This window comes from Enoplosus armatus, chromosome 16 (genome assembly GCF_043641665.1).
Source record: "Enoplosus armatus isolate fEnoArm2 chromosome 16, fEnoArm2.hap1, whole genome shotgun sequence".
In the NCBI taxonomy this organism is placed as follows: Eukaryota; Metazoa; Chordata; class Actinopteri; order Centrarchiformes; family Enoplosidae; genus Enoplosus; species Enoplosus armatus.
This window is the reverse complement of record NC_092195.1, coordinates 22,193,744-22,217,177: the sequence shown is the minus strand read 5'-3', so window position 1 is coordinate 22,217,177 and position 23,434 is coordinate 22,193,744. Positions and strand designations below refer to the sequence as shown.

At 47.8% G+C, this 23,434-nt stretch overlaps 5 protein-coding genes across 5 annotated transcripts; 2 read left to right on the top strand and 3 right to left on the bottom strand.

The window, feature by feature from the left end:
- Positions 1-747: 747 nt before the first annotated feature.
- LOC139298522 (zinc finger protein 26-like) lies at positions 748-4,648 on the bottom strand. The gene is made up of 2 exons (XM_070921164.1): positions 4,342-4,648; positions 748-3,030 (listed from the first exon to the last, which is right to left on the bottom strand). Exons 1-2 carry the CDS (start codon positions 4,646-4,648, stop codon positions 845-847), a joined length of 2,493 nt encoding a protein of 830 aa, XP_070777265.1. The 3' UTR covers positions 748-844.
- A 972-nt stretch (positions 4,649-5,620) lies between these two features.
- Positions 5,621-8,232, bottom strand: LOC139298525 (gastrula zinc finger protein XlCGF57.1-like). The gene is made up of 2 exons (XM_070921167.1): positions 7,947-8,232; positions 5,621-7,317 (listed from the first exon to the last, which is right to left on the bottom strand). Exons 1-2 carry the CDS (start codon positions 8,230-8,232, stop codon positions 5,816-5,818), a joined length of 1,788 nt encoding a protein of 595 aa, XP_070777268.1. The 3' UTR covers positions 5,621-5,815.
- Positions 8,233-9,181: 949 nt separating this feature from the next.
- dnai2b (dynein, axonemal, intermediate chain 2b) lies at positions 9,182-15,193 on the top strand. Its single transcript, XM_070921170.1, has 12 exons — positions 9,182-9,364; positions 9,770-9,931; positions 10,340-10,461; positions 10,786-10,928; positions 11,009-11,122; positions 11,204-11,343; positions 11,436-11,558; positions 12,300-12,523; positions 12,729-12,864; positions 13,033-13,179; positions 14,061-14,285; positions 15,122-15,193. Exons 1-12 carry the CDS (start codon positions 9,182-9,184, stop codon positions 15,191-15,193), a joined length of 1,791 nt encoding a protein of 596 aa, XP_070777271.1.
- Positions 15,194-17,701: 2,508 nt separating this feature from the next.
- On the bottom strand, positions 17,702-18,789 carry LOC139299325 (RNA/RNP complex-1-interacting phosphatase-like). The gene is made up of 2 exons (XM_070922218.1): positions 17,971-18,789; positions 17,702-17,821 (listed from the first exon to the last, which is right to left on the bottom strand). The coding sequence occupies exons 1-2, from the start codon at positions 18,787-18,789 to the stop codon at positions 17,702-17,704; spliced, it is 939 nt and encodes a 312-aa protein (XP_070778319.1).
- A 1,066-nt stretch (positions 18,790-19,855) lies between these two features.
- On the top strand, positions 19,856-22,714 carry LOC139298524 (zinc finger protein 271-like). Its single transcript, XM_070921166.1, has 2 exons — positions 19,856-20,123; positions 21,078-22,714. Exons 1-2 carry the CDS (start codon positions 19,856-19,858, stop codon positions 22,712-22,714), a joined length of 1,905 nt encoding a protein of 634 aa, XP_070777267.1.
- Positions 22,715-23,434: the final 720 nt, after the last annotated feature.

Sequence of the window (23,434 nt, the reverse complement as noted above, 5' to 3'; positions counted from 1 at the left end):
AAAACATAAATATATTACTTTATTATGTAATAGAAACAAGTCCATTTGATTTTAAAATGTGGGTAAAATGACTGAATGTCTTTTGAGTCACTGATTGATTTAAAGCATGAACTCAACGTTTGTTTTCTTCCTGAACGACATCATTACGGAGCCCTGAGGGGCCATAGAGAAATTAATTTGTGTGCACGAGATAAATGTATACACAGAGAGCAGAGAGCCAGCTAACAGAGCAGCCTTTATATACCCGTTCACCCCGAGAGGAGCAGCAGGCCGGCAGGAGGGACTGCGACAGCCCAAGAGAAACTCCAGCTCCGCAGAGATACACAAAACAAACTGTTAACTCCTTCAGAATGAACGCTTCCCATCACTCAACACTTTCTACATTTATTCATCAAACATGGGAACAAATGATTTCTTTTACAGCATGGATGTCACCACTGCAAAGAATGTCAGTAATACAATCAGAGTTGCAACAATTAGTCGATTAATCGATCGACTTACAATATCCAACGAATAATAGTTTAAAATTTTTTTCACTGTTCTCTAACATTTTATAGACAAAAATCGATAAACTGAATATATATAAACTGAAATTGGCAGATTGATCAATAATGAAAGGAATCTTTAGTTGCAGCCCCAATTAGAAAACGTATATCTGAAAATATATTTTTACGCTTCTTTGAAATTGAAAAATAAAAAAGAGACATTTTTGAGAAACTGTTAAATAGTATTTTAAAGTTTGGTGATTTGGGGTCTAAAGACAAACAGTTTTGTGTCTCTGTCTTCGATGGTTTGTCAGTTCACCAGTTTGTAAAACCAGTATAAACCTTGGTCTGTATGAACCCTACAGCTGTATGAAGTCTGGCTGCAGACCATCCTGCCTCCTGATTGGGTCTTTGCTGATCCGGATGTCCAGGTGGACCTTCATGTGGACGTCTCTGGAGCGTTTCTCCTGGTAGCTCTTCCCGCAGACTCTGCAGCTGTAGGGTTTCTCTCCAGTGTGCGTCAGCAGGTGTTTCTTCAAGTCGTTCTTGGTGACGAAGGCCTTCCAGCACAGGTGGCAGCTGAACGCTCGCTCCTTCTTATGGAAGCGGATGTGGGTCTCCAGGTACCCTTTGGTGCTGAAGCTCTTGTTGCAGAGGCTGCAGCTGAATGGCTTCTCCCCGGTGTGGGTCAGCATATGGGCGTTCAGCCCTCCCACTTGCCTGAAGGATTTCCCGCAGACACGACACTGGAACGGCTTCTCGCCTGTGTGGATCCTCTTGTGGACCTCCAGGACGTGGACTGACGCCAGGCTCTTCCCGCAGGTCTCACAGGAGACCCGATGGGCCGGTTTGTCTCCGGTGTGGTGCCTGATGTGCGTTGTCAGAGCGCCGTTATCGATGAATGTCTTCCCGCAGAACTCGCAGATGTACGGTCGCTCTCCACTGTGGATCCTCTTGTGGCGCCGCAGAGCTCCGGGCCGCGGGAAGGATTTACCGCAGACGCTGCAGCAGTACGGTTTGACGCCAGTGTGACTCCGCATGTGAGTCTCAATGTTCTGGTAGGTTTTACCGCAGATGTGACAGATTTTACCGGAGTCTCTGTGACTCTGCAGGTGGTCCGTTAGGGTCTCTGATGGTGGTAAATTTTCACCGCAGATGCCGCAGACAGACTCTGCTGGGTGACTCTTAGCGTGTTTCCTCAAACTACCTTTACTCTGAAAAGACTGCCCGCAGACTTTACAGCAGTGAGACGCCAGAGTCGACAGCTTGGCATTCTCTTCGACAGTTGGCCTTTTCTCCGTCTCAGACTTCAGGCTCTGAGAGTGCGGCAGAGGCTCGCCGTCCTCATTGCCGTGGATCTCCCATGAATGACTCCTGCTGTGAGTCCTTAAGGCACTGTTCTCAATGAATGTCTTCCCGCAGTGCTGGCAGACGTACGGTCGCTCCCCGCCATGGATCTTCTTGTGGCGCCTCAACGCTCCAGGTCGGGGGAAACGTTTGTTGCAGACACTGCAGCGGTATGGTTTGATCCCTGTGTGGCTTCGCATATGCGTCTCCATGTTCTGGAAACTCTTACCGCAGATGCTGCAGGTCCCACTGGTCTCTCTGTGAGACTGCAGGTGAGTCAGAAGACCGTCAGGTGAGTCTAATTGCTGTCCACAGACTCCACAGACGCTCTGAGAGTCCCTGCAGTGCGTCTCAGCATGTTTCCTTAAGAATCCTCGGCTGTGGAAGGAATCACCGCAGACTCTGCAGCAGAGCGAGGAGGACAGAGCTGACTTCAGTCCAGAGCTCTGGTTTCTATGTCTCTTTGGTTTAAGCGTCTCTGACTGACCGTCCTTGTCCTCCTCCTCAGCCTGGGCTCCATCGTCCTCTTCGTGGGTCTTCAGGTGATCCTGGAGCAGCTGATTTTGGGTGAAGGTCAGTCCACAGACAGGGCAGATGTCGAGTGTCCTCCTGCTGTGTATCTTCTTGTGTCTCCTCAGTGCTCCAGGGCGGGGGAAGCTCTTGCCGCAGACTTCGCAGTTGTACGGTTTGACTCCAGTGTGACTCCTCATGTGCGTCTCCATGTTCTGAAATGTCTTTCCGCAGATCTCACACGTCCCTCCACCGCCGTCAGTTTCTCTGTGAGATCTGAGATGGTCGTACAAACCATCAGAGGACTCGAAGTGTTCACCACAGACTCCACAGAGACACTCGGGGTTGTCTGAGTGTGTTTCCACGTGTTTCACCAGATTTCCTTTGTGGCGGAATGTTTTTCCACAGGTGACACAGTAGTGAGCCGCCGGCCGGTCCGATGACGCCACCTGCTGTCTTCGACCACCAGAGCACCGTCTCCCGTCTGTCCTCATCCTGTCCGTTTCTTTATTACTGGAGGAGTCACTTCCCCTCCAGTCATCGTTGCTGATGTCGCTCTCGGCCGCAGAGACGTCTGAGGAGGCGGAGCTGAGCAGGGCTGTGGGGAGGGGTGTGGGGTCCACCTCAGACAGCAGGGGGTGGTTTTTGTCAGTGCTGGTTGTCCTGCGAGTGGACAAGCTGATGGAATCTGGAAGATAAAGTTAAAAATGATTATTAGTTCATGCAGCTTCATAGAGCTGTGAATATGATTCAAGCTTCGACCTTCGACACACTGGGCTCAGCTGTTCTCTCTGTGCTGTTAAACTCAGCCTATTAATGACAGACTCTGTTGGAAACAGCTAGTTTGCTACAACCAAAGCAACCATGGAGCTACAACACTGCTGGGTTATTTGATGACGCTGCTGCAGACGTCACGTAGCTTCAGTTCACAGCAGGTCAACAACAGCTTTGACCCCCAAAGAGGCTGAACGAGGTTCAACTTCTGCTGCAACATGACGTCATCCAGCAACAGACAGATACAAGTGTTGTAAAATCTGTCAGTGTCTTTCCTTCATAAATTTATTATAATATAACTGTGGTTTTTCAGATTTTAGTTTTATTTCACTCTGCTGAGAAACGTGAACTTCAACACATGCAGCTGATGGTCTGTCAAGTGACCCGACTTTCACCGTCTCCAGAAACCTCCAGGAACCTACAGGCCACAGATCTGTGCAGCATAAAGAAACACACGGATAACATAATCTCGCTGCTGGTGTGTTGGTCCAGGTCTCGGCTTCTCGTGTATCTGAGAGACCTAATGACGTAGAAAGGGAGAGGAGGGATGTTGATATTGGTGTTGACTGATGTTGGCCTGCATCTACAAAAGTGTTGAAAGTAGTTTAAATGACGTCCAGCAGAAAGACCTCGTTGTTTACAGCTCTGACGTGGGGACGTGGGAAAGAACAACAAAAACTAGTCATAAATAATACAGATTTTTTTGCGTTTCAGCTCAGAAATGTACTACATCTTCCTCCATATCTCAAATCAGCATGTACGGGTTTCAGTAAAAATAAAATCAGTCCAGCTTTGGTATTTACTGGAAATCTGTTTGGATGCCACAAATCATCGATCTCATGATCTCAAGATTGATTTCATGATAACTTATCAAATTAGTGATTTCTTCAAAGAATGAAGTCATGAACACTGACTAACGGTGTGGAAACATCTGGTGGGAACACAGACTTTGTGAGAGGAGAGGGGTGGGGGCCCCCAGCCCCCCAGCTGGAGATGTTTATTATGGACCGGAGCGTCTGAACAGGTGAGTTTTCAGTCCAATCAACACATCTGATGATTGCTCAGCTGATACACAGTAACAGTTGTTGTGATTGGCTGTCAACACTGACACAGTAAATTATTCTCAGCTGACCGGCTGACCTGTGGTTACCTAGCAACAGTCTGAGTGTGATGTGGATCCAACATGGCGGCAGTCTGAAGGAAAACAGGGCTGTTTTAAACTCACCTGCCCGGTTCAGTCGGACCACCGGGCTCAGCACCGCCTCCAGCAGCCGGTTCTGCCGCTCCAGCTGGCGCTGGTACTCCTCCACCTCCCGCTCCAACAGCCCGACGATCCGCTCCGCCGCCGCCGCCAGCCGCTCGGTGAGCAGCAGCCGCAGCAGGTGGAGCACGCGGCCTCCGGAGCCTCCGGAACCGCCGCTCCGCTTCTCCAGCAGCCCCAATACCTCCTCCCCGACCCGGGTCAGCTGCTCCGACACCGACACCGTCAAAGCCCGGAGCCCGCAGCGCGGCGGGGTTTCTGTCAGAGACATTCCGGTACAGAGCTCCGTCCACCGGACAGCAGGAAGGAAAACAACGCGGGTCTGTTCCGGTTCAACGAGTTCACACTGAGAGCAGCGAGAGAGACAGAGAGCCGGAGTCTGCCCTCTGCTGGACCGGACGATACGACTACTACTGATACTACTGCTAATAGCACTACAACTGATAGTACTACTAATAGCACTACAACTCATAGTACTACTACTACTACTACTACTGATAGTACTACAACTACTACTACTACTGATACTACTACTAGTAGCACTACAACTCATAGTACTACTACTACTACTACTAATAGCACTACAACTGATAGTACTACTAATAGCACTACAACTCATAGTACTACTACTACTACTACTACTGATAGTACTACAACTACTACTACTACTGATACTACTGCTAATAGCACTACAACTGATAGTACTACTAATAGCACTACAACTCATAGTACTACTACTACTACTACTACTACTGATAGTACTACAACTACTACTACTACTGATACTACTACTAATAGCACTACAACTCATAGTACTACTACTACTACTACTACTAATAGCACTACAACTCATAGTACTACTACTACTACTACTACTGATAGTACTACAACTACTACTACTGTTACTGATACTACTACTGATAGTACTACAACTACTAACACTGATACTACTTCTACTGATGCTGATGAAGTATTCATTAGTACCAGTGGAAACTGCACTGAGTACTTACTGTTACTACACTTTCAAACTTTCCAATATGAATTAAAAACTAAACGAGCTTTGACTTGTTGGTGGAAAAGAAACCAAACATGTTCGAAGTAAAAGTACTCATCAAATCAGATTACATCATCAAACTCTGTAACCACGGTGACGGGTTTAGTCTCGAATGGCTCCTTCTCCACAGCACCGACAGCAGAGGCTCATGGGTATTGTAGTATTTAGAGACAGAAAAGACACAAAGTGTAAATACAGAACATTTTATTATCCAGCAGACTGATGAAAACAGGAAGTGTTTTCTTCTTCTGTTCCTCCGTCTGAGTTCATCGTTTAATAACGCCGCCTGTCTGTGGAGTTTATATTGTTTACACATCTGTGTTGTTGCCATGGTGATGTCTCCATAGACTTTTTGTGAGGTGAGTCATTAGTCTCTAAATGCCTCTACAGCTGGATGAAGCCTGAATAGAAACTGTCCGTCCTCTGCTGCTCTGAGGTCTGGTCCAGCTCCGGTCCTGCCCCCCTCGCGGTGTGGACTTTGAGGTGTCCGTTGAGCGATCGTTTGGCCTGGAAGCTCTTCCCGCAGACCCTGCAGCTGTACGGTTTCTCTCCGGTGTGGATCAGCATGTGTCTCTTCAGGTCCACGTCCTGCATGAAGCCCTTCCCACACACCTGGCACAAGAAGCGTCTCTCCTTGTTGTGGAAGCGAACATGAGTGTCCAGAGTCTGCTTCTGGGTGAAGCCCTTCCCGCAGAGGCTGCAGGAGAACGCCCTCTCACCGGTGTGGATCTTCAGGTGCGTCTTCAGGTTGCCGCTCTGGTTGAAGCACTTCCCGCAGAAGCTGCATGTGTACGGTTTCTCTCCGGTGTGGATTCTCATGTGCATCTCCAGTGCCGCGTGAGCCGGGAAGCACTTCCCGCAGACGTGGCAGGTGTTACCGACCTCGCGGTGGGAGCGCAGGTGAGCATCTAGGCTGGAGGCAGACTCGTACTGGTGTCCACAGAGTCCACAGCAGCAGTCTGGGTCCTGCAGGTGAGTCTCCACATGTTTCACCAAGAAGGTCCTCTTGTCGAAGGTGTCCCCGCACACTTTGCAGCGGTAGGACGGTGCAGACCTGCGATATCTCTTCGGTTTGTCAGCGGTATCCTTCTGATGAGTTGCCATGTGTCGCTGCAGGCTGCGGCGCTTCCTGAACTCCTGGCCGCAGACGCTGCAAGTGTGCACCTCCTCGCCGCTGTGCTCCCGCATGTGTCGCTCTAAAGACGTCACGTGACAGAAGGCCCGGCTGCATTCTTTACATTTGAAGGGTTTCTCTGCGGCATGGACGCGCATGTGTGACGTCAGGTTGCCCTTCTGGCTGAACTTCTTACCGCAGATGTCGCAGCTGTATGGTTTCTCTCGGGTGTGCAGCCGCACGTGCAGCTCTTGCGCCAGAATTGACTGGAAAGTTTTCCCACAAAAGGAGCAGGTTTTACTTTTCTCCTGGTGTGTTTGCAGGTGAGCCGTAAGGTTGGTGGCAGAGTCGAGTCTCTCGCCGCAGAAGCCGCAGCGGCAGTCCGGGTCCTTGGCGCAGACCTGCAAGACATGTTTGAGAAGGAAGCCTTTCCCCTGCAGAGAGCGTCCACATACGTGGCAGATGAGACTCTGAGCCGGAGTTGACCTCTTCCGTTTATTTCTGATGGCGAGCGGTGGTCGTCCTCTCCTCTTTTTCCTCAAAGGTCTCAGTGTCCGACCCTGTGTGGTCCAGTCGCTGTCCGGATCGCCGTCGCTGTGGACGGTCGAGCTGCTCGGTGAGAAGGACGGGTGGAAGGTGGGTGAGGGAGATCGAGGCGTTGGCGAGCAGGAAGCGTCGCCGTCGACTCGTTCAGCTTCTGTCTGGTTCAGGTCTGCAGGGTCGACTGGAGGCTGGAGGTCTGTGTGGTTCAGGGTCACCGCCTGCAGAGACTCTGAGGAAACGAAACAAGACCTGATGATCACTGACACACCTGATAAATGCATCACTCATCTACAAGGACAAGACTGATCTTCTGGTCTCTTTTATCAGGGTGAGAGACAAACAGGAAGCCGGACACTACAACCAGATTTCTGCTGAAAGGAAATGAGATCTTAATTTCGGGAAAGGGCTGCAGGAAGCTGCTCTCTCACTACAGACTACAGGTCTTTGTTCAGAGGTAAAGTGGTGTTGGATGGCTTTAAACAGGTTTAACGTGATGCATGTTAACGTGTTCTCTGCTGCTGATTCAGTCTGAGCAAAAGTCCAATTGTGTTTTACAGCAACTAGCGATTATTTTCATCTGCAGGTTATTGTCTCAATTAATTGATTAATCATCTGGTGTCAGAAAATAGTGAGAAATGTTCATCTCAGTGTCCAAAGTGACGACCAACAGTCCAAAACCCAAAGTGTAATTTCTGTAGATCGCCTCTTTGGTTGTTTCGGCTCTCGTTTCTCAGCAGATTTAAATAATTTACTCCAGTTTAGCCGACAGGGCTTTTATTTTGAAGTGGAGGGGAAGTGTAAGTTAGTCTGTGTGTGTGCTGCCTGCGGGTCCTCCGGGTGCAGCGTGCAGGGACTGACCTGCTCTGTGCAGCTTGACCTCGGGCTTCAGCACGGCATCCAGCAGCCTCCTCTGGCGGCAGATCTCCCGCTCTGACCGCTCAGCTCTGTCTTCGTACTCCGCCACGGTTTCCTCAAACAGACCGACGATCTCCTCCGCAGCCGCCGTTAGCCGCTCGGTGAGCAGCGCTCTCAGCGCCGGGACTTCAGCCGGTTCTTCTCCTTTTTCCACCTGCAGCAGAAAGTCTTCAGCGGCGGCGCCGATCCGCTCATGGACCGACACCCGCAGCAGCTGCACGGCGCACATTTTCCTCCTTTTCTACGAACAAAGAGGGAGCGGGGACGTAAACAGAGACTGACTTCCGCGTCAACGACTCTTCGCTTGACGGGAGCGAAGCGGGGGGGGGGGGGGGGGGGGGGGGGGGGGGGGGGGGGGGGGGGGGGGGGGGGGGGCGAACAGCGAACCCTGCTGGACTGGAGGGGGAACAACAATCGATATTTATTGACGAATGCTTGATGATACTGATGTTATTAAAGAGTTCAAATCAATGTTCTGGTGACTCTCTTCGTGAAAAAAACATATTCATATTCACTTAAATGACATATATATATATATTGACATACATATACATTGCTGCTGTATATATTTTTAACTTTTATTTTTCACTTAAATATTGTAAATGTGTATATTTTTATTTTCTATTTCTTATTTTTATATTTTGTACATACTTTTATTTCTAAATTATGCTGCTTTCTAATCTTGAATGGGAGCACCAGTACTGTACTGTACTGTATTGTACTGTACCAGTACCCGGGGATCAATAAAGTATTTCTGATCTGATCTGATCTGAATACTTTTGTAACATTTTGAATGCAGGACCTTTGAGTATTTCCACACTGTGGTATTAGTACTTTTAATGAAGTAAACGTTCTGAGTACTTCTTCCACCACCGAAGACAACCCGAAACAATATTATTATTCAATAGTCAACTTATAACGTAACGTATTGGACCAAAGTGTCCACAGTGATACAGTAACATTGTGGAACACTTGGTTACGACTCTTTGACAGATATATATGTATATGTATATATGTATATGTTGCTGGGATACGGTAAACTGTGCGCGTCACGGCGTTGCTAGGATACAACAAACCGCCGCCATTCCTGCGGGTCAGAGCTCCGTCGGTGAAAGTTTGAGTACGGTTTAAAGTCGGTGTTTTCTGTCCGTTTCTAACGGTCAGACGGTTAAACGGTGATGGAGATCGTCCATGTTTACACGAAGCTCCGCAGTGAGTTTGGCCGGCAGAGTCTCCTCTCTGACCGGCCTGCTGAGCTGCTGGTGGACGTTCCTCCGGACCCGAGCCTGGCTCTACAGTTCATTCAGAAAACCCCCCGAGACCAGGCCCTGCAGGCCTGCTGGGACATGTCCGAGCACCAGGTGAGCTTTACCTTCGGCTCCGGAACTTTACATGATCCACAACGACTTCCTCAAGAGCTTGACCGTCTCTTCAGGTGTCGAAGCTTCAGACGACCTGGTTACTTCTGAGGCTGCTCCCCCCTCCATACAACACGTATTATTATTATTATTGTTATTATTGTTGTTAATCTTTTTAATTCTGCATAATTCTAATTATTAAAAAACTCTAATACTCAAATTGTTTAGCTTGTGTTTCGCTGTGAATGTACAAATACATTGATTGATTGATTGATTGCAAACTGATTGTCTTTCTGTTCCATGTCATTCTTAATGGAAAATAGATGAGAAACAAAGTGACAGTCCAACCAGGTCCAGGTCTTACTCAGGTGTTACTCAGGTGTTTGGTTCCTGTGTTTGAGTCTGCAGGTGAACACTGAGCGCTTTGAGTCTGAGAGCTGTGGGATAAACCACGTGGAGGGGGGGTGGCCCAAAGACGTGAACCCTCTGGAGATGGAACAGACCATCCGCTTCAGAAAGAAGGTGGAGAAAGACGAGAGCTACATCAACAGCATCCTGCAGCTGGGCAGTGTAAGATCCACAATCTACATCGAGCCATTTCAGTCCACATCAGTCCACTTTAAGTAAACTCAGTCCACATCGATCCACTTTTCCTCGGTCCACATGATCCACTTTAAGTAGACTCAGTCCACATCGATCCACTTTTCCTCGGTCCACATGATCCACTTTAAGTAGACTCAGTCCACATCGATCCACTTTTCCTCAGTCCACATGATCCACTTTAAGTAGACTCAGTCCACGTCACACTCAGTAGTTCCAGGATTATTTATGAAGGCAGTTTCTGCTGCCTGAGTTCAGTGTACGTTGACAGAAATTAACCATGTAGTTGTTAAAATCAGCGGTGCGTGTCCAGCATTATAGCCACACCCCCTGCTGTGATGTCCCGGGCACTGTGTGATGTCATCTCGTGTGGTCCAGGTCATGGAGCACTGCATCAGACAGAACAACGCTGTGGATATCTACCAGGAGTACTTTGAGGACGAGGACGAGGTGGAGGAAAATCAGGAGCCACCATTCGCCAAGACCATCAACGTCTTCAGGTACAGCTGCCAACAAAACACACTTAGGTGGAGGAAGTACTCTTTACTGACATGTCCTCTTTTTTATTCAACACATTCTTCTGCTTGTCAAAACCGTCTTGTGACTTCTGGTCCACTTTAAAACACCGGACCAGCTATTTTCAAGGGAAACTGAATACTTGGACCTTTTTGGCAAAGAAATGGTCAATCAGCAGTTTGAGTTCAGTCATTTCAGTACCATAAATCTCCATCGGCCTGTTAAGTTGGATCTCAACATCTGTTGGTTTTGATGGGCAGTTCACAAAACCTCAAACTATTCCTCCAAAGTCACCTGTGTTTCTGTAGAGATCCTAACGAGGTGAAGCGTACCGTCACCGGTCTGTCGTGGCATCCTGACGGCGGCAGGAAGCTGGCGGCCGCCTACTCCTGTCTTGAGTTCCAGAAAACCTCCAAAGACATGAGCCTGGACTCCTACATCTGGGACATCGGTGGGTGAGACAGACGGACAAACAGTTAAAACCACCACAGAGTCCAGTCTGTTCACAGATGGATTTACTTTTTGTTTCAGAGAACCCAAACAGTCCGGAGATGACTCTGAAGCCGGCGTCTCCGCTTGTCTGTCTGGACTACAACCCCAAAGACTCCCACACCCTGGTAGGAGGCAGCTACAACGGACAGATTGGTGGGTTCAGGTCCAGACTGACGGACAGGTGATGTTCTGTCTGTGATGAAGTTTGTTAACCTGTGGGTGTGTTTGTTTTAGCATTCTGGGACACCCGGAGAGGCAGACAGCCGGTGGAGTTTTCTTCTGTGGAGCAGAGTCACAGAGACCCAGTCTACAAGATCATCTGGCTGCAGTCCAAGACCGGGACGGACGCCTTCTCTGCCTCCACTGATGGACAGGTAGACTGATGACAGACATGACCCACAGGTAGACAGGGAGACAGTTTTTAAAGCGTTTCAAGGATTAAAAGTCTTCCCTCTCTCTCGATCAGGTTCTGTGGTGGGATGTCCGCAGGTTGAGTGAGCCCACAGAGCGTCTGGTTCTGGATCCGAGCAGAGAGGGGAACCTGGACCAAGCTTTAGGAGCCATCTCTCTGGAGTTTGAGTCCACCATGGTGAGGTTTATCTGTTGTTCTGGTTTCCAACACTTGAAGTTTAAGGCCCCAGTGATTCTGGTCTGTGTCAGACTAAAGTTGACCTTCATGAGAGAAATGTTGTGAAATCTTTGGTCGTCATTCCAATCACACCCGACAGCTGAGTCAAAACTGAAATTTACAACCAAATTGTCACAATGCGACTGGTGCTACGACCCAGCTCTTCATGATTCACTGCTTATCTCAGCCACCAGGATGATCCCTCGTCAGTGTTGCAGTATTTACTGCTCCAGAACTCCTGGTTGTGCTGTAACCTTAGCTACAATGCTAATGTTGCTTGCTTGCAGTGGATCGCTATGCTTCAGACTCAAACAGTCAGAATCAGAATCAGAATCAGAAATACTTTATTGATCCCCGGGGGGAAATTGTACAACAGTGTTTCTGTAACAAACCTGGTAGCTGCATCTTGCATGCAGTGAATATTGTTTTTGTTTGGCCTCGATATGAAGCCAGTTCGTTGTTGTTCAGTTCTGGAAACTCAGAACCACAAGTCATTCAAGCAGTGGTCAACAGCGACTGGCTGCGTCCACAAACGTCAGTGCAGCTCAGGTCAAAGGTGAACTAATTTGAACTTCGGCTGCTCTACTTATCAAGCTCTTGAATATATAAGGTTGAGGTCAGTTTGAAGGCTGTGGCTTGGGTTCAGAGTGCGTCTGGAAGCTTATTTTGCTCAGTGTGTCTCTGTCCTCGATGTCTCTCCAGCCAACTAAGTTCATGGTGGGGACGGAGCAGGGCCTGGTCGTCTCCTGTAACAGGAAGGCGAAGACTCCGGCAGAGAAGATCGTTTGTATGTACGAAGGTCACCATGGGCCCATCTACGCCCTGCAGAGGAACCCCTTCTTCCCCAAAAACTTCCTCACTGTGGGGGACTGGACGGCTCGCATCTGGTCTGAGGACATCAAGGAGTCGTCCATTATGTGGACCAAGTAGGAATCAGACAGATTTTGACAGCAGAGGATGTAGATTTCACATTATTACCTTTGACTCATGTTCAATTTAAAGATGAATAATCAGTCCTCTCTGCTGTCTCTTGTCTCATCAAGTTTTATTTTATTTCATCTTATTTTATTTGCTTCATCTTGTTTTGTCTCTGCTTGTTTAGCGCCGCCATCTGTCGTCTGTTCTTTTCAGATATCAGATGTCGTATCTGACAGACGCCTGCTGGAGTCCAGTCAGACCCTCCGTCTTCTTCACTGTCAAGATGGATGGCATGCTGGACGTCTGGGACATCTTGTTCAAACAGAATGACCCCACACTGAGTCTCAAGGTGCCTCCATCTCACCTGTACACTTTAAAAAAACATTTTAGTGTATTCAAAAGTCAGCAGGTTTTTAGTTCTAGCCGTCATGAAACATGTTAAAAACTACAAATTGAAATATAACATGTTCCCAACCTGAGTGTTGTTGATGTTGCGGTGGTCTGTTGTGGTCCTCAGCTGTGTGACGAGGCCCTGTACAGCCTCCGGGTTCAGGATAACGGGCGTTTGGTGGCGTGCGGCTCTCAGCAGGGGGGAGCCACGCTGCTAGAGATCTGCTCAGGACTCTCGACCCTCCAGAAGAACGAGAAGAGTCTCCTGGCTGCTGTGAGAAACACCTGCTGGTCTGAGATCTCCTTCAGTATCAGGAGAAACAACAAACCAGCTACATGTTTGATTTGGATATTTGTTGTTGACATGTTGAAAAGTTTTTTAGATATTTTATCTTTATTATAGAGTTGACAGGAAACAAGAGAGATGGGAGAGAGAGCTGAAATGTGAACAGAATAGGATCCTACTGACCAATCAGCTCTCTTGGAAAATGGCATCACCAATTATAGAATCCCGTGGAGCTCGGGGCGGATCGTGAGAGGGTCTCTTAGGGGGGCAGAGTGTTCAGGGACCGGCAGAGACCTTTGTCTTTATCTGATGGTGTTTAATATGAGAGATATAGATTCTGGTCGGAGGGAATGACTCCTGTTTACTGACATCATCCTCCAGCAGAGACTGACTGAAGCACTGAAGCCTTGTACTTGTTGTTCTTAGAAGTTATGAAAGTAAGCCTACTCACCGCTGTGAACCATGTTTTTATATTTATGTTTTATTTGCTCCTTCTGAAACTCTGGGGCTGCAGCTGACAGAATAAGACTAAAACTGTCCAACATGCCGTAAGAACACGTCTCACAACACATGAATTTAATAGAACACACAAATGTAATCAGTCAGATCTGCTCGGGCCTCATGATGGGGCAGTGATATTAGAAGCCTTCAGTCACACAGAGGGGATTGTTGGCAGCTGCAGCTGTGCTGCTTTCTGCCTGGATGATGTGTTGAAAAGAAAATCAACAGATGAACTGATAATGAAAAGAATTGTAGCTAACTCGACTCAGAGTGACATCTTTACTGTGATGAGAGTCCAGAGTGGTGACGTCTCCAAGGAAACAGAAGGGACTTTACTGATGGATTGCTTTATCAATAATTGTCTGCAGATGTTTGAGCGCGAGACAAAGCGAGAGAAGATCCTGGAGGCTCGGCAGAGAGAGATCCGTCTGAAGGAGAGGAGTCGATCCGAGCAGAGCAGAGAGGAGGACGGAGGACGAGAGGACGGGGAGGACTGTCCTGATCAGCTGATCGTCAGAGCTGAGAAGGACTTCCACAGCGTGGTGGAGACGGAGCTGAGGAGGAGGAGGGAGAGGGAGGACCAGACCAACCGGGTCAGGACACACATCTGACTATCCTCTTTCCTTCTGTCCCTTCTTTCTTCTTTTCTCTGTAACTGATCTGAAACCTGCAGGTGGGAGATCCGAATCAGACAAACAAAAAGACTTTTACTTGAATATTTGTCAACATATCATTGATAAACTTAATGAAAATAATTTTTTGGGAAATCCTGTCTGTAAATATGAAGCTACAGAGAGCAGCCGGTTATCTTAGCTTAGCATAAAGACTGGAAACGGGGAAACAGCTAGCTTAGCTTAGCATAAAGGCTGGAAACGGGGAAACTGCTAGCTTAGCTTAGCATAAAGACTAGGAACAGGAGGAAATAGCCAGTTTAGCTTAGCATAATAACTGGAAACAGGGAAACAGGAGGAAACTGCTGGCCAGATTCCTCTGTGTTAAATATTCTAAAAACAAGGTCCACTGACCTACTCCCAGAACTTTTGACCATATCCTACAGCCTTCTTCGGGAACATGTTCAGGTACAAGATGACCTGTCCTGAGATCATCAGTTTAAATTATATTTTCTATGGCTTTGTCTCCCCACATGAAAGTCTAAATGTTGTTTCTCACAAACTCACAAAGAACCACTAACTGCCTTTAAGGATTATAATTTAGTTTAATTGAAATTATTTTTTGGCCTTAAAAGTCTGATTTAGAGATAAAGAGTCAGATTAGATTTAACCTGAAAACCTAGCAGGCAAAATTTGTCAGTAGAACATAAACAACACAAGACGTTTCACTTCCTATTTGGGTTTTTCCTTCTTACAAACAATTGAAGCGAATTTGACTCATGAAGTTGAGCAGACGTCTGAATGTTGTTTTTCATCAGGAGAAAGACGTCTGTGAAGAAAAAGAAGTGAAAGACGAAACAGAAACTTCAGAAACTGGAACGTCACAGTGAATAAAAACATTTATTCTGAATATTTATTCTGTACTGTTTAATTGGAATGTTTTAATTCAGTTTGACATATTTTGTTCAATAAAAAGAGTCTCTGTCAAGCAAACGAGGGAACCTTATTTCAGCTTTTTAAAAGAAATTACACACACAGACTAGGAGGACCGCTGAGCTGCAGAGTCTGCAGCCGGGCGTTTAAAGCCTGGAGGTTTTTAGTCCGGCACATTAAAGCTCACCTGCAGGGTGACCTGCCAAGCCGGTCTGCGGGTTTGTGCGGTGAACGATTCAAAGACGCAGAGAATCTGAAGCTTCACATTCAGACTCACTGGATGATTCAAGGGAAGAAGAGGGAGCTGGAGAACCAGACCAGGACCCGGAGCGCTTACAACCCGACACAAACCGCACAAGTGAGAAACCACACACCTGTACCGACTGTGGGTAGACTTTTCTTCAGGTGTGGAAGAAGAGGCACAGGTGTCCCCCCTGGAAGAAGGCCCAGGAGAGTCTAGAGGGAAGTAGATCCACACAGAAGAAGACAAAGCCCTGGTTTGTTTCTGACCTGAGATCAGATTTTCACTTCAGATCCTTTTTATTTCAAAAGAATAGAGAGAAACGACAGCAGGGGACAAATAAAATCATCGTTGAGACTTTGAGGATTAAATTAGAATATTACATTAAAGTTGTGATAGTTCCAGGAAGAAAAGTCGAAATGTTCTCTTGAAACAATGTTTGAGAATGTTTGAGAATAACAATGTCATTTTCTAAGAAAAACGTTTTAATATTTGGAGAAAAAGACAATTTCACGGGGTCATCAAATGTCGAGATATTATCAGATTCACTGTTTGTAAAGTTAAATTTTCCTGTTGAAATAAAAGGTAGTTTGATTGTCTTTGGGTCCTGATGCTTCTCTCAGATCAGCCTTTGAACCTGACGCCAGTTTACAGCTGAGTGAAAGTTTCTTCTTCTTCTGTCTGTAATTGGCTCATCAGTCACATCTGACCACTGATTTCTAATGAAGACATTTTTTACTTAGATAGTTTTTCTGGACTCAAACCGTCCTGATGATCCTGAACATGAACTGGGAGCACTGGGACTGAAACTGGTCAGACTGCCGCTGTAGATTTTAGTATTAGTTTTTAGTATTTCCTCTTCACCCTCTACACATCGGACTTCAGACACAACACTGTCAATTGTCACATCCAGAAGTTCTCTGACGACACTGCCATCGTTGGATGTGTGTCTGAGGGGAACGACTTGGAATACAGGGAGGTCATCAGCTACTTTGTCAGCTGGTGCGAGCTCAACCAGCTTCACATCAACGCCAGCAAGACGAAGGAGATGATGATCGATTTCAGGAGGAAGTCATCCAGCATCACACCAGTGAACATCCAGGTTTTGGACATTGAGGTGGTGGAGAACTACAAATTCCTGGGTGTTCTCCTGAACAATAAACTGGACTGGTCTAACCACACTCAGGCCCTGTACAAGAAGGGTCAAAGACCACCTGCTGAGGAGGCTGAGGTCCTTCGGTGTGTGCAAGAAACTGCTCCGGACTTTTTCTGACACTGTGGTGCTTTGGCTATCTTCTATGCTGTGGTCTGCTGGGGGGGGGGGGGGGGGGGGGCAGCACGGACAGGAGGCGGCTCAATAGACTGATTAGGCGAGCCGGCTCTGTTCTGGACTGTCCGCTGGACTCCATTGAGGAGGTGGGGGAGAGGAGGATGTTAGCCAAGCTGACATCCATCATGGATAACACCTCTCACGCTACCGCAGGTCGTTCATTTCTACAGCTATAAGACTGTGTAACTGCACTGCATAATTCTGTACATAAATCTGCACATCTGTACATATTTATATTCCTTGTGTATATATCTATTTTTGTTCCCCATATTTTTTTATATCTGTATTTATTATATGTATATTGTTTTTATTGACACATTGCTGTCTGCTGTGTGTTTCTGCACCTTTCTGTCTTTGCTGCTGTGACTTGTAAATTTCCCTGCTGTGGGATAAATAAAGTCAAAGTCTAGTTGCCCGAGCAGCCGCAGGTTCATTAAGTATCTGTTTTGAAGCTTTTAGTCGTGTCACATGATCTTCCTCAGCAGAAACTTTGAAGCTCAGCTTTCAGTCATTAAAGTGGTTGACGCGATCGAAAGCACCAGAACAGGAACTAAAGGGAGTCCAAACAGAAACCAGGACACTGAAAAAAAAACATGTTTATTAACTTCGTCTGATTGGTTCTGAGTTATGACATCATCACGCAGAATAAATGAACCGATTGAGCCGAACATCAGATGAAGAACACTGTCAGTCACAGACAGCAGTGACACCTGCAGGTCACTGCTAGCTGGACCAGACTACCCATAATGCAACTCTCTCTCCAGTGACGTGAATCAGACAAAATAAGGTTTTATATTCATCATCTCTAACAAACATCCACAGATCAATCAGGCCTGATTAGTTTCAAGTAAACTCTTCATTGGCCGTCTTCATCTCACCTGTCATGGAGGAAACTCAGGTGTCCAGCAGCAGGTAGGCGTGCGAAGACGTGTCCAACAGTCTGTTGGTGGTGATGATGATGATGATGATGATGATGATGATGATGGTACACGAGCAGGTAAAGCGCAGGTGGAACTAATTACATTAGAATGGCTCTGTTCCATTTAGGTTAGTGAGCCAGCGTGTACCCTTAATGGAACCGTCACAGAGTCAGTTTGTGTCTCTGAGCTTTGTTGTTCGTCTCTGACTGTTTCCCGCCGCAGAGCTCATCACTCCAGAAGTACCGAGGGAAGGGGGGTGGGGTGGGGCGGGGCTCCAGACACAGGAGGGGAGGCCGCTCTGTGGAGGCCTTTCTGGTCTGCCCCCTGGCGATGTCGAGCTCCATGGCGACGGCGGTTACCAGGTGGTTGTTTCTCCTCAGCTAGTCGGGTCTCCTCTGCTGGGTCATCACCTGCCGGCCGTCCACCGGCGGCAGCGGCCGGCAGCGGTCGCTCCACAGCGAGTCCTCTGGCCGCCGCCTCCTCCGGCTCATCAATGCCTTCGTTGCTCCTATTGGCGCCTCGCTGCAGGTCGTCCAGGTAGTTCTGTCTCTCGATGCGGTGACCTCTGCAGGAGTTAAAGAGCTCCAGAGCTGCCTGAGGATCCAGCCCGTCCACGTCTATGAGGTATCTGCAGACCAGGTACCCGGTACGGTTCAGACCGTGAGTGCAGTGGACTCCAATAAGGTTGTCGTTGTCTTGGTTCTCCCTCAGGAACCACCTCACTGCCTGTTTGAAGCTCAGGATGGCGGCGTCGGAGGGAACCTGGTGACCCTCGGTGAAGATCTTGATGTAAGAGTAGGACTGCGGGATGTCAGTCAGTCTGTAGTATCTAGTAGTGAAGGTGAGGTCGATGATCAAACCCAGCTCCTGGTTCTGACTCTCCAGAGAGTCCAGCAGGTCCCAGAGACCGAAGGAGTCAGACTCTGGGACCCGACTGTTCAGAGACGGTTTTAAAGGCACTTTAAAGGCGATGAATCGAGTCCCCGGTATCCTCTGTCCTACAGGACGATAGTCCAGCCATCGGTCCGGTATCCCGCCCTTCTTCTTCTTATAATGAGGCATCTCGGCCGCTCCGAGGTCTCAGATGACGACCTAAAACATCACAAACAAAAACAGCATCAACAAGCATCAAGCCTCTCTACAGGAGCATTTCTCTGAGTAACCATCCACACTGACCCTCCTCAGGATTCAGACAAAATGATTCTGTCTGAGCTGCGGAGGAGGTTGAACCAAGCAATGCTCCCCCCGAGAGTTACTTATATTTTCTTAGGCCCCCCACCCTAATAATGTCCACACACTCCCCTAAAAAGTCCAAATAAAAGAAGTTAATTTAGGTCCAAAGAATAAAACATTTAAAAACCACCCCCTAACCTATAAACTATTATATCACCTTATGAATTCAATGATCTAATATTAATATCAGTGTCCATAAATGTAAATCAAAAGCAATGATGGAAAGTAAACTACATTTACTGCAGTACTGAGGTACTTCTGTCCATGTATACACATTTCAGAAGAAATTAAAGTACTTTTTACTTCACTACTGTATCTAACACTAACCGTTATATATTACCCGCTGCCATAATATGTAATAGTATATAATATTTCACTCGGTCATGTTATCATTGTCACAGACGCCATGTATCTGAATGACCGACGTAAACAACTTTTAAAAAGTAAAAATGTATTACAATTACGAGCTTGTGGATGCTTTAATTATATGCCGAATTTATTCAAAATGGCTATTCTGGTTCATAGTAGGTGTTAATTCATGTTTCTGAAGTTCTGAATCTGTAGATTAGTAAGGACACATTAAACAGAGAGATTTTTAAATGGAGTCTGGTCTGAAGTCCATACCCGGTGTCGCGGTTTGCAGCTGCGTTTTCACGACAAACAAAGAAAAGCGGTAAAAACACAAGAAACCTTCAATTATTTCCACCAACGGAGTTTTTCACGTGCAGTTAGCAGTTAGCATGCTACCGATCCTGGAGCCACGTTCGTGGCAGATGACGTAACTTCTGAGCGTAGGCAACGTCGACGGCCTACGCAAAGACGCTGTTTTGGGAACCCCGGAAGCGTCCTCGCATTGTTTACATTCTCCTCTTTGTTCTGTGGAAATTCCGACAAAATGTCCCAAAAACGGTCCAAAAGTACCGAGACCCGGAACCTGCGGGCGGTGGTCGACGAGCAGCTGACGACGGCCGCTGAGGAGATTTTCTGGCTGCTGAAGGAGCGCAGACACACTGATGTGGACGAACTGAAGGAGCTGGTGACAGAGCGGATCACCGCGGCCGTGGAACAGATCTTCGCCGTGTTTGAAGCGACCAGAGCGGTTGAGAGTGGACCAGAGGACCCCGGAGAGAGTCTGAGAGCCGAACCTGGAGCCGACAGAAGAGGTTAGACCGAAACAGACCGAAAACAGTAGATCCGATAAAACGATCTCAATTCTCTATTTTTCTGTAGCTTTCAACTCCATGACATGGTATTTAGGAGGACCGTTAGTAGTGGCCAGTAAGTGGCCCTTGAGTTACAGTCACCACAGTAGTTTAAACGGTACAGCAAAAACTTTATTTAACCTGCAAAAGGAGACAAAGTGATCACTCAACAAAGTGAATCAATCCATCAGCCTCTCTGAACAGAAGTCCAGTCAAATATCTTCATATATTACGACGATATGTTTTAGTGCTGCTTTTGGAAAAAGACTCTGGTCTGGTGCCGAGCAGCAGCATCCTTCTTCTCTTTTGCTCGACACACATTAACTTGTTTTATAACGTCAATAATAATTCCATACTAATAATGTTAGCAAGTCAATTTATTTATACAGCAGACCGAGAGACAGACAGGCAGAGAGAGAGACAGACAGAGAGAGAGAGAGACAGACAGACAGACACAGAGAGAGAGACAGGCAGAGAGAGAGACAGACGGAGACAGACAGACAGGCAGAGAGAGAGCGAGACAGACAGACAGAGAGAGAGAGAGACAGGCAGAGAGACAGACAGACAGACAGACAGAGAGAGAGACAGACGGAGACGGACAGACAGGCAGAGAGAGAGAGAGGCAGATGTGTGACAGAGGATCACTGAGATCATCATGATTTTACAGACTGAATTAAACATCTGATTAAACACTTAGTGTGTCACATTAAAGTCTGATTATTATTTATTATATTGAACTTCTTTATTGGGAGATCGAGACAGATTGGAGACTCTGCAGCTGTCCTATAACATGAGTTCCACAGGGAACTTAATGATGTCCCAAACTAAAATACCAATCTGAGAAGAGGATTTCACTAAATGTTGAAAGTTTCAATGATTCCTCACATTAAATCAACATGTTGTTTTTCTCTGCAGAGTTGTGTCTGTTAGTCGGAGCTGATGAAAAACATCTGGACCGACTGAAGGAACCTCTGCCCGGCACTTCCTCTAGACCAGAGGACGTTTCTGAACCGGACCGCCGTCCGGCCTCTCTGGACGATCTGGCCGGCGAGGAGGAGGAGGAAGAGGACGAGGACGAGAACGACGAAGAGGTGACTCCTCACAGCTGCAGAGTGTGTGGGAAGTCTTTCGACAGGAAAGGCTTTTTGATGAAACATGTGGAGAAACACTTGAAGGAGGCAGAGTCTCCGTGCGGTCTGTGCGGCAAGCGGTTGGAGTCCAGTGACGATCTGAGGCTGCACCTTCAAACGCACCGCGACAGCAGTCGGACCTGCGATGTCTGCGGCAAGAAGTTCCCCTCGATCCGAGCTCAGGAGACGCACCTGAGGCTGCACACCGGAGAGAAACCCTTCAGCTGCCACATCTGCGGCAAAGGCTTCAACCAGAAGGGCAACATGGTGACACACATGAGGATCCACACAGCGGAGAAGCCGTTCAGGTGCACCGTCTGCCACAAAGAGTTCAGCCACACCGGCTCTCTGGAGCGACACATGAAGGCCCATGACGGACAGACGCCGTTCAGCTGCAAAGTCTGCGGTAAAGGCTTCAGCAAGAGCACTGAGCTGAGGCGACACGTCCGGGGCCACGAGTCCGACGACGTGCCCATTGTCAGAAGCAGACGCAGGAAACCGAGTCTGACTCCTTCTCACGGCTGCAAGGTCTGCGGGAACGCCTTTCACAATAAAGGTAACTTTGTGCGGCACGCAGAGACTCATTTAAATGATCCTGAATGTCGCTGTGGCATCTGTGGAGAGCAGTCGGAGTCCTCGGAGAGTCTGCAGCTTCACATCCAGAGCCACAGAGAAACCAGCAGGATCTGCGACATCTGCGGCATCAGCTTCAGGGACATGGAGATCCACATGAGGACGCACACAGGCCAGAAACCCTTCAGGTGCAAAGACTGCGGGAAGGACTTCCCCAGGAAAGGCTCCCTGGAGAGACACATGAAGCTGCATGCTGGCGAGAGGCCGTACATCTGCGAGTTCTGCGGGAAGACTTTCATCGAAAACACTGTCCTGAAGAGACACATTAAGAGCCACACGGGAGGAAAGCCGAGGATTTACTCCTGCGACGTCTGTGGCAAGAAGTTCACCATGAGCCAGCATCTGGATGTACACAAGAGGATCCACACCGGGGAGAAACCATACACCTGTAGGGTCTGCGGGAAAAACTTCAGGCAGATTGGCAACCTGGACTCCCACATGAGGATCCACACAGGTGAGAAGCCGTTCATCTGCAGCCTCTGTGGGAAGAGGTTCCGCCAGAAGATCTCGCTGGAGACCCACGAGAGGTTCCACAAGAAGGAGAAACCGTTCAGCTGCCAGCTCTGCAGCAAAGGCTTCGTCCAGAAGATCGACCTGAAGAGACACATGCTGACGCACACCGGGGAGAAGCCGTACAGCTGCCGGGTCTGCGGGAAGAGGTACCAGGAGAAACGCTCGGTGGACTCGCACATGAAGGTTCACACTGGAGAACGAGCTGCCAAAGACTCAGCTGTGACGCCAAACTTGAAACGACAGGACGGAGTTCACACTGACTTCATCCAGCTGTGACCTGCAGAGAAACAGTTTGTAACGTCTACTGAGATACGAAGAGTCAGACTCAGGTCCACCCCTGTGAGTCTATTTGACTAAAGAGTCCCGGGAAGTAGTTGATTTCCACTGAAGGACCTGGCTCTGGGGGTTGTTATCAGGGCGGAGGATTCCCATCAGATTCTCTGCTGTAGAGACGGATGCTCTGAAGGTCTTCATGGTTCTTCAGATGCAGAAGGGACATTTAGTTCCTGAAGCTCATTAAGCCGCAAGAAGTTTAACACAAAACAACATGAAGCCGTTCTGCTCAGCAGGTGATACTAAAAGACTCAGGTCAGCTCGGCAACCCTGGTACGGCCTGGACCATCAGACAGTACTGCTCCTGGAACGGGAACTGTGTAGGGCCAGAATATAAAATCCTTTTTAACACATGGAACACATAACAGTCATGTGTCTGTTAAAGGGATGGCCTTTTGTCCTGCAGACAGAGGAGACGCTCTCTGGTCCACAGTCAGAGTGGAGTCTCCTTCTGTGTCTGAATGAAGGAACATTCTTGGAAAACAGCGTGCTGTCACTTTAACAGGCAGGTGAAGCAGCAGAGTACGTGTCTGAGAAGGCGTCTGGGTCTGGGTCTGGTTCTGGTTCTGGTTCTGGTTCTGGTCCTGGTCTAACACGTCTTTCCTGGCTGGTAATAAATACACCAGAGTTTGAACTCACATTATATTTTATGATCACCAAAAC